Raw genomic sequence first — 16457 nt, 5'->3', positions numbered from 1 at the left:
AACTATCAGAATACTGTAAGTTAATTTTAATGATGGTTGCTAAACAAGCTAAATATTTGATGTACACTACTTGTGTACTCAGAGTTTACTACAATTATACTTTAAAAGCATACATTCACACACTAGAAAGTGGGTCAGAGTTTTGAAATCATACACTTACGAATATACTGCTAGTGCACTGATATTTGTATACTTACTACATAAAGTATATTTAAAAATATACTTGAACTGTACTTAAGTATGCTTAATAAAACAAATAGTATACTATTTTTGGTAAGGGATATTTTGATGCTTGGTCTTGTTCAAACTCATCATCACAAATTAAACAACCAACCAACACTCACTAACACACGCTTTTTAAACTGTGCTGCCTGCATGGTTGAATCATTAATCGAATGATCAATACAACTGTTTTTGAAGGACCTCCTTTAACATGAGACTCCCTTTATAAGAGACATTCCTGTTAATCTCACGATCACTCATCATCATGGATCTGAACATTAGCTGCTGTTGGAAAGGGCTCCTGCTGTTCTCTTTCCTCCTCGTCTGTGTCAATGGACAAACATCAGGGCCGTAAGTTTTTAATGATTTTGGCAGAAGATAGGAAGTTGTTTTTTAATATCAAAATCTTTAGAATTTTGTAATCAAAGTTCCATTGTGTGAATAGAACTGACATAAGTATTTGGTGCTTCTATTGCTTTAATGACAATGGAATAACTAACCTCTAAATAACATTTATTTAAAATATTCAAAAAGTTGTATGTGTTTTTAAATGGAAAACTGTACTGGGACTATCTACTAATGGCACCTTTATTTATTTAACTGTTCTGTGTTGCAAGATAAATGATAAATGTTTTCTGTTTAAAAGACAACTTATAGCATAAGAAACATACATAACCAATTATTGGGGCACTATTGTTTGATTATTTTTTTTAATTAGATCCTTCATGGTGACGTTTCCTGCAGTGATCCAGTCAGGATCTGAAGCTAAACTGTGTGCAAGTCTTCTAAATCCCAATGAAAGCCTCGTCATGAGCATTTATCTGGTTCATGATGATCAGAGCACTTTACTGCTACAGGAGAAAGTCGAGGAAGAATTTCACCGCTGCTTTAACTTTAAGGTTTGCCATCACCACATTATAATACATATGTTTGTATCATCATAATCATATCATCATTTTTATAGTACATGTTTGCAGAGGTTGTGAATACGTGATATTTCTTCTCATCAGGCTCCTCTGGTAGAAGCAGAATCAGTGCAAAAAATTAAGGTTGATCTTCAAGGAGAGTCTTTCAAGATGACTGAAGAGAGAAAAGTCATGTTAAAACATTACCATCCTCTGACCTTTATCCAGACTGATAAACCCGTCTATATTCCAGGACAGACAGGTGAGCTGTGAATGTTTCAAGTAAAGCATGTTATCTTCATGCAATGAACTGAGAAGGATAGGTCAATAATGACTACTGTTGCAAAATCCAGCATATGGTAATTAAGTAAACAGTTCAGTGGGTTTGTAAACAGAAAAGAGCAGCAGATAAGTTAGAAAGCAGATAAGGATGAAGGGTTGCTAACAGCTTTAAAATAAGAAATTGTGTGTGTTATTGAGAAGTCTCTTCAAAAATAATTTGTTCACTGGAGGGTAAATAACATACATAGCACTGGAAATGTGTTGAACGGCCCAGGTAGAGAGAGAGCAAATATCCTTCCCAAAGGCTAGACATGGGAGGTTTAGGTGAAAAGGGGATTGCCCCATCACAGACTCCACACCTAAACACCTAATCTCATTGTGTCATTGTATGCCTCTGCCGTGTGAAAAAGAGCGACAGCTTAACTTTCATAATATAAAAGATGTCATACCGGAATGTTGTGCAAAGTGGTAATACACGCACCGTTCACTGGAGATGGTTAGGAAGGTTAGTAAGATTCATATTTATGTTTGAGATGAGATAGCATTCAGGGTTGCCTTTATAGCAGTCGAGCCCACTAACCAGGCAAGTACTAAAACAGTATTAGCTATTGTGATGCAATAGTAGGATTCAGTAGGCTTTAGAAAAGTTTAGATTCAATGCATTTTTGATGTGCTGCAGCGTGAATTTGTCATGAAAACGTTTAATTCACATTGTTTTATTTGATATTACATTCATTTAGTTCTGTTAATTTTACTTAAAGTGCATGTGCTGCTCAATTGAATTTTTCTTAGTAAGTAAGCCTATTTTGTTATTTTTTATGCTATTGATTTAAACGTTAAAAGCAGAGGTTATAATCTAATGCACATTTCGGTTTTCACAGTGAACTTTAGAGTTGTCACCATGGATACAAACTTTGCACCGCTTTATCAGCAGGTCTGATGTGTTTTGTCTTGGATTTTTATCTTTCTCATTTTCATTTGCAGTCTAAATATATTATTTTGTAAACATTAAATATCACATTTTTTGGCTTTTAATCATTTTAATATCCTAAATTTACTTTTACATTTATCTTTTACAGTATGGTTCTATCGTGCTTGAGGTAAGAACACAAAACCTCCTTCTGTACAGTTATAACAAACACAACCTTTAAATATTAACTCTGCAGAAATTCTGTTGTAGCCTATAATTGCAGATATTGTATTGCAATTTGTGAATGATGCTCAGAAAGTTAATAGCTGACTGTAACTAAATATCTGAACTGTTCCAAATAGGACAGTGATGATAACAGAATTGGTCAGTGGACAAATGTTTCTTCAACAAGATGGATTTTGCAGCGTTCTTATGAATTAAACCCAGAGGCCCGTCAAGGTGTATACAGACTGAAGGCTTTTATTGGTGACAGGATGATCTCTAATGATTTTGAGGTGAAAAAATATGGTACGTCAAAAATACAAACCATTTGAAATATTGCAGTGAATTTCAGTAATATCATTGTATATTCATTTCTGATTTGACTACTAAAAGTCTAATTCATATTTTCTTACTTCTAGTTTTGCCAAAGTTTGAAGTTATTGTGAAAAAACCCAGTAAAGTGAGTGTAAATGAAGAAGAACTGTTAATTGAGGTTTGCGGAAAGTGAGTTTATTTTATTTCCTGCATTAATGTATTTTTTTCATCTCTAGAATCATTTACTGTAAACCCCATCCTAATTTATTATTTTGTTAACTCAACCCAGGGATGTGTGTCTGTTACTTGTACATTTTTTTACAGATACACTTATGGGCAGCCTGTTTCTGGTAAATCATGGGTAAAAGTGTGCCGTCATACTTTGCCCTACCTTCCTGCTTCTGATAGAAATCAATTGTGTTTAGAGGAAACCACTGAGGTATGTGAGTTTAATTCAGTACAAGTAATTGTATGTATATATATTTTTTTTTATTAAAATAAACCACTCTTTAATTAATGTTTGTGTTTGTTTACTACAATTAGATAAAAAAGATAGGATGTGCCATCCATGCCTTAAATGTATCAGCCTTTCTGAACTCAACACTAAAGTATAGTCTGCAGAGTTCTCTTCATGTTGAAGTAGTGGTTACAGAAGAAGGAACAGGTGAGCTGTTGGATTTGGTCAGATCCCTGTTACTCACATTTCTTTCTTTCTTTCTTCCTTTTTTTAATAAAAAAGCAATCCTTTTACCATTTACAGAGATCACCATGACAAAATCTGAAACTATATCAATCACTTATGAAATTGGAAAAGTCACATTTACTGACCTGCCCAAAACATATAAACATGGATCAGTTATAGAAGGAAAAGTAAGTCTGAAATTAGTTTAACATCATTGATATGTACTGAATTGTTCTATTATTTATTCTTTTAAAATATTGTTTTCAACAGATCAAGGTCTCAGATTTCAAAGATGCACCAATTCAAAATAAAACAGTTTATCTTTTTGAGGGTGAAACCTGGTCTTCAAAACTGCTCCTAAATCTCACTACAGACCGCGATGGACTGGCCAGCTTCTCTCTTAATACGTCTAGTCTTCCTGAAAAAGATATTAATCTGATGGTATGTTCACTTTACCTAGTTCACTGAAGGGTTCATTTGCTTAAATAATTGTAATTTCTTTGTTTTTCAGGCAAGTGTTGATCCAGGGCTTCATTATCAAAGCCACAGAACACCTCACATCTCTATGGGTAGAAAAACTGTTCAGCTTTTCCAGCCTGCCATGCCATACACCCCATCTTTAAGTGAACTGATTATAGAGAATATTAAGCAACCACTGAAGTGTGACGCTAAGTTTAAAGTGAACATCAAGTATTTTTTTATTGGAGAGACTGTTGAAGATTACAAAACTGACATTGTCTATATGGTGAGAACGTAAAGTAAATTCTTACACTGTCTGATGAATTTATTGTTATAAACAGTATTAACTAGTTGCACTGGTTAGTTTGTCTGAGTGTCATCTGTCTGTTTCAGGTCTTGTCCAGAGGAGTGATTCTTCATCACGGATATGAGAAAGTTGAAGTGAAGTCTTCTAATGGAACAGCAAGTGGCACAGTGTCATTCAGACTGTCTGTTGGTGCAGATCTGGCTCCTGCTGTGAATGTTCTGGCCTACTGTGTTCTGCCCAGTGAAAATGTTGTTGCTGGTAGCAAAGCATTTGATGTTCAAAAATGCTTCAGTAACAAGGTATGTATTGTATCTTGAGAAATAAGCCTCTTAAAACTGTATTTTTGTCTCAGTTTAAAAATAAATAATATTTACTGTCGTCACAGGTATCTCTGCAGTTTTCTCCTGCTACAGCAATTCCTGGTGAGAAAAACACTCTCCAGCTCTCAGCTGAGCCTGGTTCTCTGTGCGCCCTCACTGCTGTTGATAAGAGTGTCTTGATCCTGGAGTCAGGAAAACGTCTGGATACTGACAAGGTGTAAATACTTCAAGATTTGTATTGTTATTTGTGTTTTTAGTCTGGGGATCTACAGGATGCATCAAGTGAGACCAGACTATCCTTAGATAGACCTTACTATGATCTGTCAGTATTTAGGATGACATCCTCCTGATCTCAGGAGAATAAACATTCATTCTCATTACAGATCTTCAACCTGCTGCCCATGCAATCAGCATCAGGTTATCCTTACAATGTTGAAGATGAGCAGGAATGTTTGCATGTGAGACCCCGTCGAGCTGTATCAACAGACAACACCTACGAATCCTTAAAGGTAGGTGGAGTGGCAGTGCAGTATATAATGAGTGCGAGACATTGATTGGGTAAGTTCTGTACATGCACAAGTAATTGCACAAATATTAAAAGTGTCATTTTTTATTGTTTTACAGAGAGTGGGATTGAAAATGGTAACAAATTTGGCTGTGCGAGTCCCAAAGTGTCTGTCATACAAGGGCTTAACTTATCACAGATACAGTGATATGGGTACATGTAGTATCTTTATAATTCACTGTCATTTTTAAATATGTAGGTGTTTATTTTTTAAATATATTTCAAAGATAGAATATGCTGAATTTGTTCAACAAAGTTGTGAATTTTTTTAAAGGCAAACATTTTTTGGCTTATTAGATTTTACATATGAAATAAGTTTTGTTTTTTAATCATTATCATTGAACAATAAAATCTAAATAAAAAGTATTTATGTAAACTAAAATTTAAGTTAATACATTGGCTTTGACTGCTCTAAAATATAAAAACTGTTGGTAAACTAAAACAATTAAAATGGAAAAAAAATTAACTCCACAACACTAAAATAATTAACTGTTTTAAATAAACTTGGTTATTTTAATGTCCTGTTCACATACCATACAGATTTTTCACATGTAGTTCTATAAATAAATAAATATATACAATTTTTTTTAGTGATGTATCGTCAACATGCTCCAGTGCCAGTGTTAGCGATGTCTTCACTGGCAGACTCTGGTTTTGGTGCACCCAGCAGAGATTCTCCTGCAGTGACGATCCGGACAGTTTTTCCAGAAACATGGATCTGGGAACTTGCTGATGTTGGGTTTGTAAAACATAATCATTAGTTTTAACGCCATATTGATATATATCTTTAATACATCACATTCCCTCAATGTCCAGGTGATTAAGTTTTTTTTCTGTGCTGAATGTTATATATAACAAAGAAAAATGGATGTTTAATGATAAATCAGAATCAAATAGTTTTTGTAATTCAAAACAGGGACTCTGGATCAGCTCAGGTTCCTGTCACGGTTCCTGACACCATCACCTCTTGGGAGACAGAGGCTTTCTGTCTGTCCTCCAAAGGTCTGGGTCTGGCTCCTCCTGCTCAGCTGACAGTTTTCCAGCCCTTCTTCCTGGAGCTCTCTCTGCCTTACTCCATCATCCGTGGGGAGATCTTTGAGCTGAAGGCCACTGTCTTCAACTATCTGTCCAAGTGCATCATGGTGAGACTTCAGACTCAGTCTTATCCAATCATATCAAATATACCACTAATCATGTGTGTTTAACTGACAGGTTAAAGTGACTCCAGCTCCTTCTTCAGAGTACACTCTCAAAGCCTCCTCTGATGATCAGTATTCATCCTGTCTGTGTGCTAATGGAAGAAAAACCTTTAAATGGATCCTCACTCCTTCTGTTCTTGGTGAGTTTTCCGGTCTGAATCATTGTTTCCTCAGTCTCTGTTGTATCTTCACGTTCATGTCTTTTGTTTGTAGGAGTCTTGAATATTACAGTCAGTGCAGAGGCAGAGGCGTCCCAGACTGTGTGTGACAACGAGATTGTGAGTGTGCCAGAGAGAGGACGCATTGACATAGTCACAAGAAGTCTGCTTGTACAGGTCAGCGCACGTCAAACGGCTCTCAGACGTCATCTATCTTTGATCCTAATGCTGCTTGTGTCAGTATGATGTGTTGATGTTATTGTTTTATTCTGCAGGCTGAAGGAACTGAAAAGACAGAGACCTACAGCTGGTTACTGTGTCCAAAAGGTTTGTCTGCAAACAATATTTAGCATCACAGCATTTAGCATTTTCTGCTGATCACTGATATGTGTGTTTGTCTCTCTGGCTCATAGGTGACAGTCTCTCAGAGGAAGTGGATCTCACTCTTCCTAAAGATGTCATAGAGGGATCAGTCAGATCATCTGTTTCAGTCATTGGTAACATTTACATACACAAGCTGTAATTAGTAAATTACAAAGTAGTGTGGAAAATGATATATGAGCAGATTCGATTTCTAAAATGTAATGTTGCTTTTGTGTTTGGTTTGTAGGAGACATATTGGGTCGTGCACTGACAAATCTTCATGGATTATTACGGATGCCATACGGCTGTGGAGAACAAAACATGGCTGTTCTTTCTCCTAATATTTACATTCTGCAGTATCTGGAAAATACAGAACAGCTAACCTCAGCCATCCGAGAGAGAGCCACCGGCTTCCTTAAGAGTGGTGAGAGAAATCAATTGGATCAAGAAAATACTGAGACTGATAATCTTTTAAAATGATTTTTCAACACCTCTGATTGTGATTGAATTAAGCTGAATAGTCAAGACACATTGGATCACCCCAAACAAATTGTTAAAGTAAACTATTATCACACTAAACAGGATATCAGAGACAATTGAACTACAAGCATTCCGATGGTGCATACAGCACATTCGGTTATGGTGATGGGAATACATGGTAATGTTTTTTTACTCCTTTGTTAAGTTTTTTTGTAATCTTCAATAACATAGTCAAAAAAATTTAATCTGTTCAAATCATTTGTTAAAAAAGATTTTTTTGTTTTCATTGAAACTTCTGATGACTTTTTTTTTTTTTATTAAATCTTTCAAACACCAGGTTGACTGCCTTTGTCCTGAGGTCTTTTGGCAAAGCACAAAAATACATATTTGTTGATCCACATATTATTCAGATCGCAAAGGAATGGTTAATAATCAGACAGGATTCAGATGGCTGTTTCATCCAACAGGGAAGACTTTTCAACAACAGAATGAAGGTCAGCCTGTCTGCTTAAAATTAACATTGTCTAGATAAACCTTCCTCTAGTAGTTTTGAATGTGTTACTTTATTAACCTCTACTTCTCCTCTGTTCCAGGGTGGAGTAAATGATAATGTGACCATGACTGCTTACATTACTGCATCACTGCTTGAACTTGAAACTCCAGTCACAGTAAGTTCATCTACAGGAAATACTATATATACTCACAAGATGCTCACAACTTCTGTTTCTGTTTTTATCTCAGGATCCTGTCGTCTCTAAAGGTTTGTCATGCTTGAAGTCTGTCATTGAGGATGTCAAAAACACATACACCACTGCTCTACTCGCCTACACTTTCAGTCTGGCTGGAGACACAGACACTCGACAGCAGCTCTTCAAGAAACTGGATGATGTTGCCATTTCAGAGGGTAAGAGATTTGCTTCTGATTAATTACTGTTGTCTTTTCGTACTTGTTGAGTTACTGGTGTCTCTTTTGTCCATGTGTCCTAAAGGGTCTGCTCTCCACTGGTCTCAGTCTGCATCTGCTGATGACTCTGATTCTCTGGCAGTGGAGATCAGCTCATATGTGCTGCTAGCTTCTCTCACTGCAGATTCACTCACTACAGCTGATCTGGGCTTTGCTAACAGGATCGTCAGCTGGCTTGTGAAGCAGCAGAATGCCTATGGAGGATTCTCCTCAACACAGGTGCCTCAAACTACTCATCTAACACATGACTGCGGAATAATGGCTAAAAGTCACATTACTGAACACATTTATTTCTCAGGACACAGTGGTGGCTCTTCAGGCTCTGTCTTTGTACGCCACCAAAGTGTTCAGCTCTGACGGCTCCAGCACAGTGACTGTACAGTCAGCAGAAGACACTCACCACTTTGATGTCAATCGGGACAACAAGTTACTGTACCAGGAGAAACAGCTGCAGAACGTTCCTGCCAAATACAGCATTGAAGTGAAGGGCTCGACATGTGTGTCTGTGCAGGTCTGTAGTGTGTTCATTAACTTACACTCACATTTCGTATATGGCCATTTTCCTATGAGATGATTTAGAATTTTTTTTTTATGTTTACTCTCTCAGGTGGCTCAGTTCTACAACATTCCCACTCCTACTGATGCTAAAACATTGAGCATTGATGCTAAGATTGAGGGAGACTGCAAAACATTGGGACAAAATTTCATCTTGAACTTCTCTGTAAAGTAAGAACAGATCTTAGTAGGGTGACCAGATTGCAAAACAAAAACTAATTTGATATACCGATGATGTCTATAATATACTGTTTATGGCTCATGTATCTCTCTCATTTGACATGAATCTGTGGTTGCAATATAACATTTAATTGCTAACCTATTATCTTGCAAACACAGCTCTGTACTAAACATGTGTCATAATATTCACCTTAACTCAACTATTGAGGGTCAGAAAATTGAGTACGTTCCTCTTATTTCAGGAACCATTTTAGTATATATTCTCAAAGGATAATGCTATAGAAATGTAATTTGGATATATTTTAGAGTAGTCAATGTGCAACTTGGTTAGCAGTTAATATTTATTGTCCTCTGAAAATAACTAATTATTGTCAGCAAAAGTGTGTACACCCTAAGTGGTAACAAAGTTGTTCCAACATGTTCTGCAAAATTCTGAAGCAGAACATGATGTCCTCCCTTTAAAAACTGGGCGAAAAGGTAGGTTTCCAACATAAGGACTTCAAACACACCACCAAGATGCAATGATGAAGCTGAGGATGAGGGTGATGAAGTGGCCGAGTCTGTCTCCTGACCTAAACCCTTTTAAGCACCTGTGGGGTATCCTCAAGTTGAAGGTGGAGAAGCACCATGTGTCTAACATCCAACAGCTTTGTAATGTCATTATGGAGGAGTTGAAGAAGATGTCAGTAACAACCTGTGCAGCTCTGGTGAATGACATGTCCAGGAGTATAAGGGCAGTGCTACAAAGAATAGTGCCTCTACAAAATATTGACACTTTCGACACAGTTCTGACATCTTCGCTTAGGGTGTACTCATTTTTCTTGCCAGTTATTTGGACAAAAATAGCTATATGATGAGTTACTTTAAGAGGACAGTAAATTTGTATTTCTGCACACTGACTTCTTTAAAATATATACAAGTTTAATTTGTGCAGTATTGTCCATTGAGAAGATACATATATATAATTGTTCCTAAAATGTGAGGAGTGTACTCACTTTTGTTGGATACTGTACATAGTGCATACTGACAAGTGACAACTGACTAATTTGTAATTTTGTTACTGTATGAGGCATTTAAGAACCATCCTTTTTAATTTGCTTTTTTCCCAGATATGATGGTCTACAGGAAAGGACTAACATGGTCATTGTGGATATTAAACTCTTATCTGGATTCACAGCTGATACATCAATGGTGCAATTTGAGTTTTTTTTAAATAAACTTCCCTGCAAACAAGCCTTTTTGGGCCCACTTAGGAATACCCTGGGGTGAAGGTCCCTGGGGTGAAGATGGGAGCGGAGAACTCTGGGGGTAGCATATATATATAATTTCAGTGAACTTGCCAAAAGGTGCAGCCAGCCAACATGACTGAGCAAAATCTGGCAGGCTTGACATTAGAGCAGGCTTGTGGGAGACGCAGCTGGCAGTTCTGGGCGGAAGACTAGGAAGGAGCTTCTGAATACTCAGGGAGGCATTGAAGGATAGGATAGATCAAACTCATTGGAACCATATGTGGAGGGAACTGGCTTATGGTAAGATGGAGCGTCCAAATGCTTCCTGATGGGAGGAGGATAATGTTAGAGCAATTTCTCTCTAGTACATAAATGTATAAAATCTACTATGTCTGCAGCAATCATCAGGAGTCTGGAATTGGAACAAGTTATCTTTTAGTCCCATCTGGAAGCACACATTAATCAAGGAATTTCTCCAACTCATTAGATGTCATTTGCTCAGAACTCCTCCACATATTGCTTCAATGGCTGTCCACCTTGCTGCAAAACACATAGAAACTTTGAACGTTCTTTAATCACTGAACCACTTGGAATAACACACATAGAAACAAATTAGATCTGACAAATAATCAGAAAAGACTGGGGCTTATAAACACAGGATAACAAGGGGCAGGGAATCAACTAATAATCAACTAAACAAGGACAGGAATAGGAACAACCAAATACGGACAACTAACGGAAACTCAGGCTAATGACCCGGAAGTCTAAACCACAGGCTTACTTCTACATTGAACAAAACGGTGGACATCAGAGATCCTCAAATCTAGCCCATTCTAGTTCAATTGAGTGAGAATTACCATTCAATGTTATTTATTTTCTCCTAGTTGCATTACAAAACTGCTTACAAACTTGTAGTGGCCCAAAGGTACAAAAGTTGCTTCATGCCCAAAAGCGCAGTCCCACAATGAATTAATGTGGGCATTCCTATAGTGGACCCCACAGGAGTATGTTTGCATGGATTGTATAATTTCATTATTTAGAGATTAACCAGCACTTTTTACACACAGCTTAGACCCTCTGGAATTGACCAATACTTTGTGGAGCGGGTCGATACTAAAGATGATCATGTCATTGTGTATTTGAAAGAGGTGAGAGAATATCAAATGAAATGTTGCTATGCCATATGATTTTAGGTCATTTAGGTTCATTTATTAACATTTTATCCATAAAATGTCCATTTCTTGCTTCAGATCCCCAAAAATGTTCCAATGAATTATCAGATACAAATGAAACAGGTTCTTCCAGTGAAGAATCTCAGGCCAGCCGTGGTCAAGGTTTATGATTACTACCAAACAAGTAAGATTTTATATGCCATTGTGAATGTTCTTATCACCTCATGCAGGTTATTCAAATTTATTCCATGTTCAGGTTTCTATTGTTGTATGAATTTTAACGTACTTTTTCCTTCAGGTGATCAGTCAGAGACCGAATACTCCTTCCACTGTTAATGAAGATGCAGAACAGAAGCACCTCACTTGGTAGTTCATTGAATATAGATGTTTGATATAGATGAAGTTCAATATTATAATCTTTATCATTGGTAAATTTATTTCTAGTTATACTTTTGGTCTCTTGAAAACCAGATTACAAACCAAATGATTAATAAAAATGTTGAAAACAATTATGGTAAACCTGTGGAAATTAATCAAATAGTATTTTTTTAACCACTTTTCTATGGCTCATGCAAATGTCTATAATATGTGTGTGTTTGTCAGGACTCTGTAATTGGTCAAAAAGGCAGAGATCATGCACATGGCAGGTAAACAGAACAATGAGAAAGAACGCTTGGTAAGGAAGTAGAACTGCCAATACTTCGCATCGTGCTCATGGAGGGCCATGATATAAAGACCATAAACAGGAAATGCACACAGAGCAGGCAGAAGGATTGAGTGCTGCTAGTACTCTAGTACTCCGGCGACAGCTCCCTCTGCTGTATATATATATATATATATATATATATATATACACACAATGAAAGGCAATTAACACAGACAGACGGATGTGAAGATCATCCAATGATCTACTCTTGTAAACTTCCAGTCTTCCAAAGAACTTGCATTGACTATTACCCAATAGTTGATTTCCTCTTCTAGAACTTCAGTGGCTTAGCTTAAGAAATACATGAAGTTGTACATACCATGCAGTACCACCAAAATATTTTCTTTGTGATCTTCAGCTTGTAGAAAAAGTCTTTGTGACTCGTGTAGTGGCTAAGTGCCCACATTGGTGGCTGAACTGAAAAAGGGTTGACACTCACAGACAAATACATTGTCCACATAGCTGATTGGTATTGATATATATTTTTTTTACAAAGTTCAGAAGAAGCATGTTCAGATGATCAAGCTAATTAAGAGGAGTTGGGGTAGATTGTAAAAAGGGCATGCATTTAACATCAACTTAAAAGGGCTATGATATTCTTACAGATATTTAAATTGGTGCCTTTTGTAGAGTACAGATATGGGTGCTTTGGATAAAAGTTAAAAAATTTAGTTGCAGATGCTGAAAAAAAAAAGTTACAACTATACCAGCGTTTAATTAACCACACAAGAAGATTACATATTCAAGGTGTATTTTCTATTATTATGTTCACACCTCAACAGAATACAGTTGTCAGTACTAGCTACTGTATATTTGAATACTTACATTCACACAGCCAAGAGAATGTTTTGGGTTACTTAATGTAAGCTGGTTCTAATAATGTGATAAGACTTTGCAGTTTCATTTACATTAAACGAGACTTTGATATTACATTAGTTTAATAAGTCTTCAGATGTGCAGGATGGAGGGAGAAGAGCAGTGAGGAGAGAACACATCCCTGAGGGCCGCCATTGGTCATACGGGTGTTGGATGAGAATTAACCCAGCCTCACAAGATGGAATCATGCATATGCAGTCACTAAATTACAACTCGATATTTTAAGGGTTGTTGAGAGACAAGACACGACTCAAGAATGATTCAAGAATGTTTATTTATATATAACAATACATCAAAACAACCCCCTTTAGAATATTTTGAGATCATCTCAATGAAAATAGCCCTAGTACATTTTTAATCATCTGTCCTACAATTAGCTTAACCAAATCCATAAACACACGATAACAATGGACTTTACAACAGGTTAACTCATAGTGCAACCAGGTAGTCGATGCAGTTTAATTATAAAATATATTTTATGCTTAACTAATATGGTAAAACAATGAGTATTAAGCAAGGTTTCACACTAATACATTAAGCTGCAGATAAATCTTACAAACCTCACAACAACATGCTCTTATCATGGTGTTAAGTTTAATTGATGTGCTGGCTAGATTTACTTATAATACTGTGACGGGAGGAGCCAACGACAGACACAGTGGGCGTGGCGTCAGGGGCAAGTGTCCAGGGGGAAAAATATCCAAATAAAAGGGGGAACTGGTGTCCTCGTTGTGCTGCAGGGCAAGTGCAGGTCAGGTAGTGCTCCAGGGGGAAGGGTCCAGGTAAGGGGCGGAGTCCGGCGGACGCACGCGCTCCCCTTTCTGGTCCGGGGCTCGGGGGCGGAGGCTTCTTCCGCGGCATCTCCGTCGCTTCTTTCCTCCGGTCGGCAGAGTTGAAGGGGATAAACAGCTCGGCATCCTGGCCCGTCAGCGGTACACGGGTGCAGTCATCGCCTGGACTACGGTGTCCGACAACACGCATCTCTGGCGGCGTGGCGAGTTCCTTCACGCACCCTTCCTGGACCCACGAGGACACCAGCGTGCATGCACGGGGAAGAGGCCGGTCTCTCGAGGAGAGGCGCGCTCGGTATTTAACGGCGGCGGTGACGAGGTGTCAGGTGTACCTCGTCACACGGCGCCAGACCTGACCAATACCACGCCCCTCCTCTAGGACACGCCCACTCCCGTCGGGAGCCTGGTGAAGGGCGACAAATAAAGGACGGGGTGATGATGACAATAAAGGGAAGGGGCAGCCGACTCCTCACAATACTTAGTAACTAAAACTAATTAAGTATCACAAATTCATAATTCGTGTGAACTGTGGCCCTGAAACTGCAGCCTCCGGTTGTGCAGGAATACCCTTTGTAAACTGACATTCCCAGAATTCCTTGCATTGCATTTCAAATTGTTTGAATTTTATGTTTTTTCTTTGAAATAACTATGTTTTTGGTATCGGTTATGTTTATTAGGTTTTTATGTTTATTGCATATTTCAGTTTAATGAATCTTACCATGATGATGTTTAGTGTTTGTGTGAATGACACTGAGCACCCTCTATATCAGGGGTGGTGAACGACATTCCTGGAGAGCCACAGCCCTGTAGAGTTCCCTGTCTGTCAGTCACTACGAGTTATGTCATGATGACAGACTGGGGTCTTGCTTGGAGCACTTATTAGCTCTGATAAGAGAAAACGGCAATGAAATTTGGCAAGTGGTTAACTAATCCTGAGCCCCTCCCTGTCACGTGGGTATAAATAGGCTACAGGTCTAACCACTCGTTAGATTTTGCTTCGGTGCCAAGAGTCTACATGACAACAAACCCTAAAGTGCTACAAAGAGAGGAGAAGCTAAAAACAGAAGCTGTTCTGGGTGCCATCAACGTGTCGATCAGTGGTATTCCTGAACTAGTAATTTCCCTGGGTGTCTCACCAAAAGAGCAATTTCTGTGTGCAGTCGTTTCACGTCTTTTTAAAGATGCCGTTTCGACTGTGCCCTCTTGGGTACAGGAAATATCTGTCCGCAAATGACGACCATGATCACTGTCTTCAGTGTCTGGGGCTTCGGCACGCTGATGAAGCGTTCGCAGATGGATTATGTCCTCATTGCGAGGCCATGCCCATGACAGTACTGCGATCCCGCCTTTCTATCCTTCGAGAGGGATCGGCACCTTCTGTTGTCACCCAAACCAGTTTCTCAGCAGCTAACAGAGGAACACAGAGGGAGGAACTGATGTTGACCCCAGCATCGGGGGATGGGCTATCGTCAGCTGAGGAGGATGACGAGGAGGAGCCACAGCCTTCGGGAGCTGCGGCTTCCTCTGAGTTGGATCCAGAGCTGCAAGCCATGCTTGCCCGGGCTGCTGCAAGTATCGGGATGGAGGTGTCCCTCGTGGCTGGATGATTGGTTTCTGGGTGCTGCCCATGATAGTAAATCATGGCCCTCAATGGCGGGGTGGCGAGGGGTTATGTGGATATCATTCAAAGGTGGAGTGTGGCAGTACAAAGTCCTCCCCTTCGAGCTCTCCCTGTCTCCACGAGTCTTTACGAAGGTTGTGGAGGGCGCTCTTGCCTCGTTACGGGAAGTGGGCAGAGGCTCCTGGGGCATATGGCTTCCACAGTTGCAGTCACGCCGCATGGTTTGCTACATATGAGACCACATCAGCACTGGTTACACTCCCGGGTCTCGAGATGCGCATGGCACAGTGGGGCACTCCACGTGACAATCACTCTGGCTTATCAGCCCATGGACAGACCTTGCATTTCTACAGGCCGGGGTACCCTTAGAACAAGTGTTGCAACATGTGATAGTAACCACAGATGCCTCCATGATGGGCTGGGGCGCTACATGCAACGGGCAGGCAGCTTTGGGACTTTGGACAGGGCCCCGTCTGCTTTGGCACTTCAATTGCCTGGAGCTATTGACAGTGCATTTAGCCTTGCAGCACTTCCGGCCACTGCTGCAGGACAAGCATGTGTTGGTCCGCACGGACAACACTGTGACTGTGTCGTAACATCAACCATCGCCTGCCATCTCCTCCTATGGAGTCACAATCATAATCGGACAACTTTTTGATTTAACTTGGCATTGTAATAATGTGTTGCACAAAAGATGCAGTGGATAAATTGCAAAGGATAAAAAACATTAAATATTTAATGTATGTCTTAATAGACAAATTTAAACCAGAGATTTAATAGGCTACTTATTGTTTTGTCTTGGACCTTAAGTGATTTTTGTAAATAATGCTAGAAATCTGTTAAGCTCCTATTAAATTCCTAATAGAGGCTACTTAAAACAAGTTGCAACTAACAACAAAACTATTTATGTTTTACTGTGCGCAAGAGTAATATTTTACATTTTTGGAACTGATTATATTATATTATATTATATG

The 16457-nt window shown here is 38.8% G+C and overlaps 1 protein-coding gene across 1 annotated transcript; it reads left to right on the top strand.

Moving 5' to 3' along the window:
* Window positions 1-433: 433 nt before the first annotated feature.
* LOC122359156 (alpha-2-macroglobulin-like) lies at window positions 434-11998 on the top strand. The gene is made up of 34 exons (XM_043259381.1): window positions 434-573; window positions 941-1121; window positions 1233-1389; window positions 2291-2343; window positions 2489-2509; window positions 2682-2847; window positions 2961-3045; window positions 3181-3295; window positions 3400-3520; window positions 3617-3726; window positions 3809-3979; window positions 4050-4283; window positions 4391-4603; window positions 4690-4839; window positions 5008-5133; window positions 5249-5342; window positions 5781-5928; window positions 6106-6331; window positions 6402-6528; window positions 6602-6723; window positions 6822-6873; window positions 6960-7043; window positions 7157-7333; window positions 7492-7567; window positions 7727-7883; window positions 7983-8057; window positions 8131-8293; window positions 8379-8572; window positions 8652-8864; window positions 8961-9079; window positions 10198-10279; window positions 11385-11465; window positions 11568-11673; window positions 11788-11998. The coding sequence occupies exons 1-34, from the start codon at window positions 488-490 to the stop codon at window positions 11823-11825; spliced, it is 4323 nt and encodes a 1440-aa protein (XP_043115316.1). The 5' UTR covers window positions 434-487; the 3' UTR covers window positions 11826-11998.
* Window positions 11999-16457: the final 4459 nt, after the last annotated feature.

The sequence above is a fragment of the Puntigrus tetrazona genome, chromosome 15 (assembly GCF_018831695.1).
Source record: "Puntigrus tetrazona isolate hp1 chromosome 15, ASM1883169v1, whole genome shotgun sequence".
Taxonomy (NCBI): domain Eukaryota; kingdom Metazoa; phylum Chordata; class Actinopteri; order Cypriniformes; family Cyprinidae; genus Puntigrus; species Puntigrus tetrazona.
Note: the sequence above shows the minus strand (reverse complement) of the source record. Positions and strands in the feature narration are given on the sequence as shown.

Excerpts from the sequence above, each read along its gene's own strand:
- LOC122359156 (XM_043259381.1), top strand. The coding sequence starts at position 488 with ATGGATCTGAACATTAGCTGCTGTTGGAAAGGGCTCCTGCTGTTCTCT. Across the intron at positions 1,390-2,290 it reads CTATATTCCAGGACAGACAG|TGAACTTTAGAGTTGTCACC; the intron begins GTGAGCTGTGAA and ends CGGTTTTCACAG. Across the intron at positions 4,840-5,007 it reads AACGTCTGGATACTGACAAG|ATCTTCAACCTGCTGCCCAT; the intron begins GTGTAAATACTT and ends TTCTCATTACAG.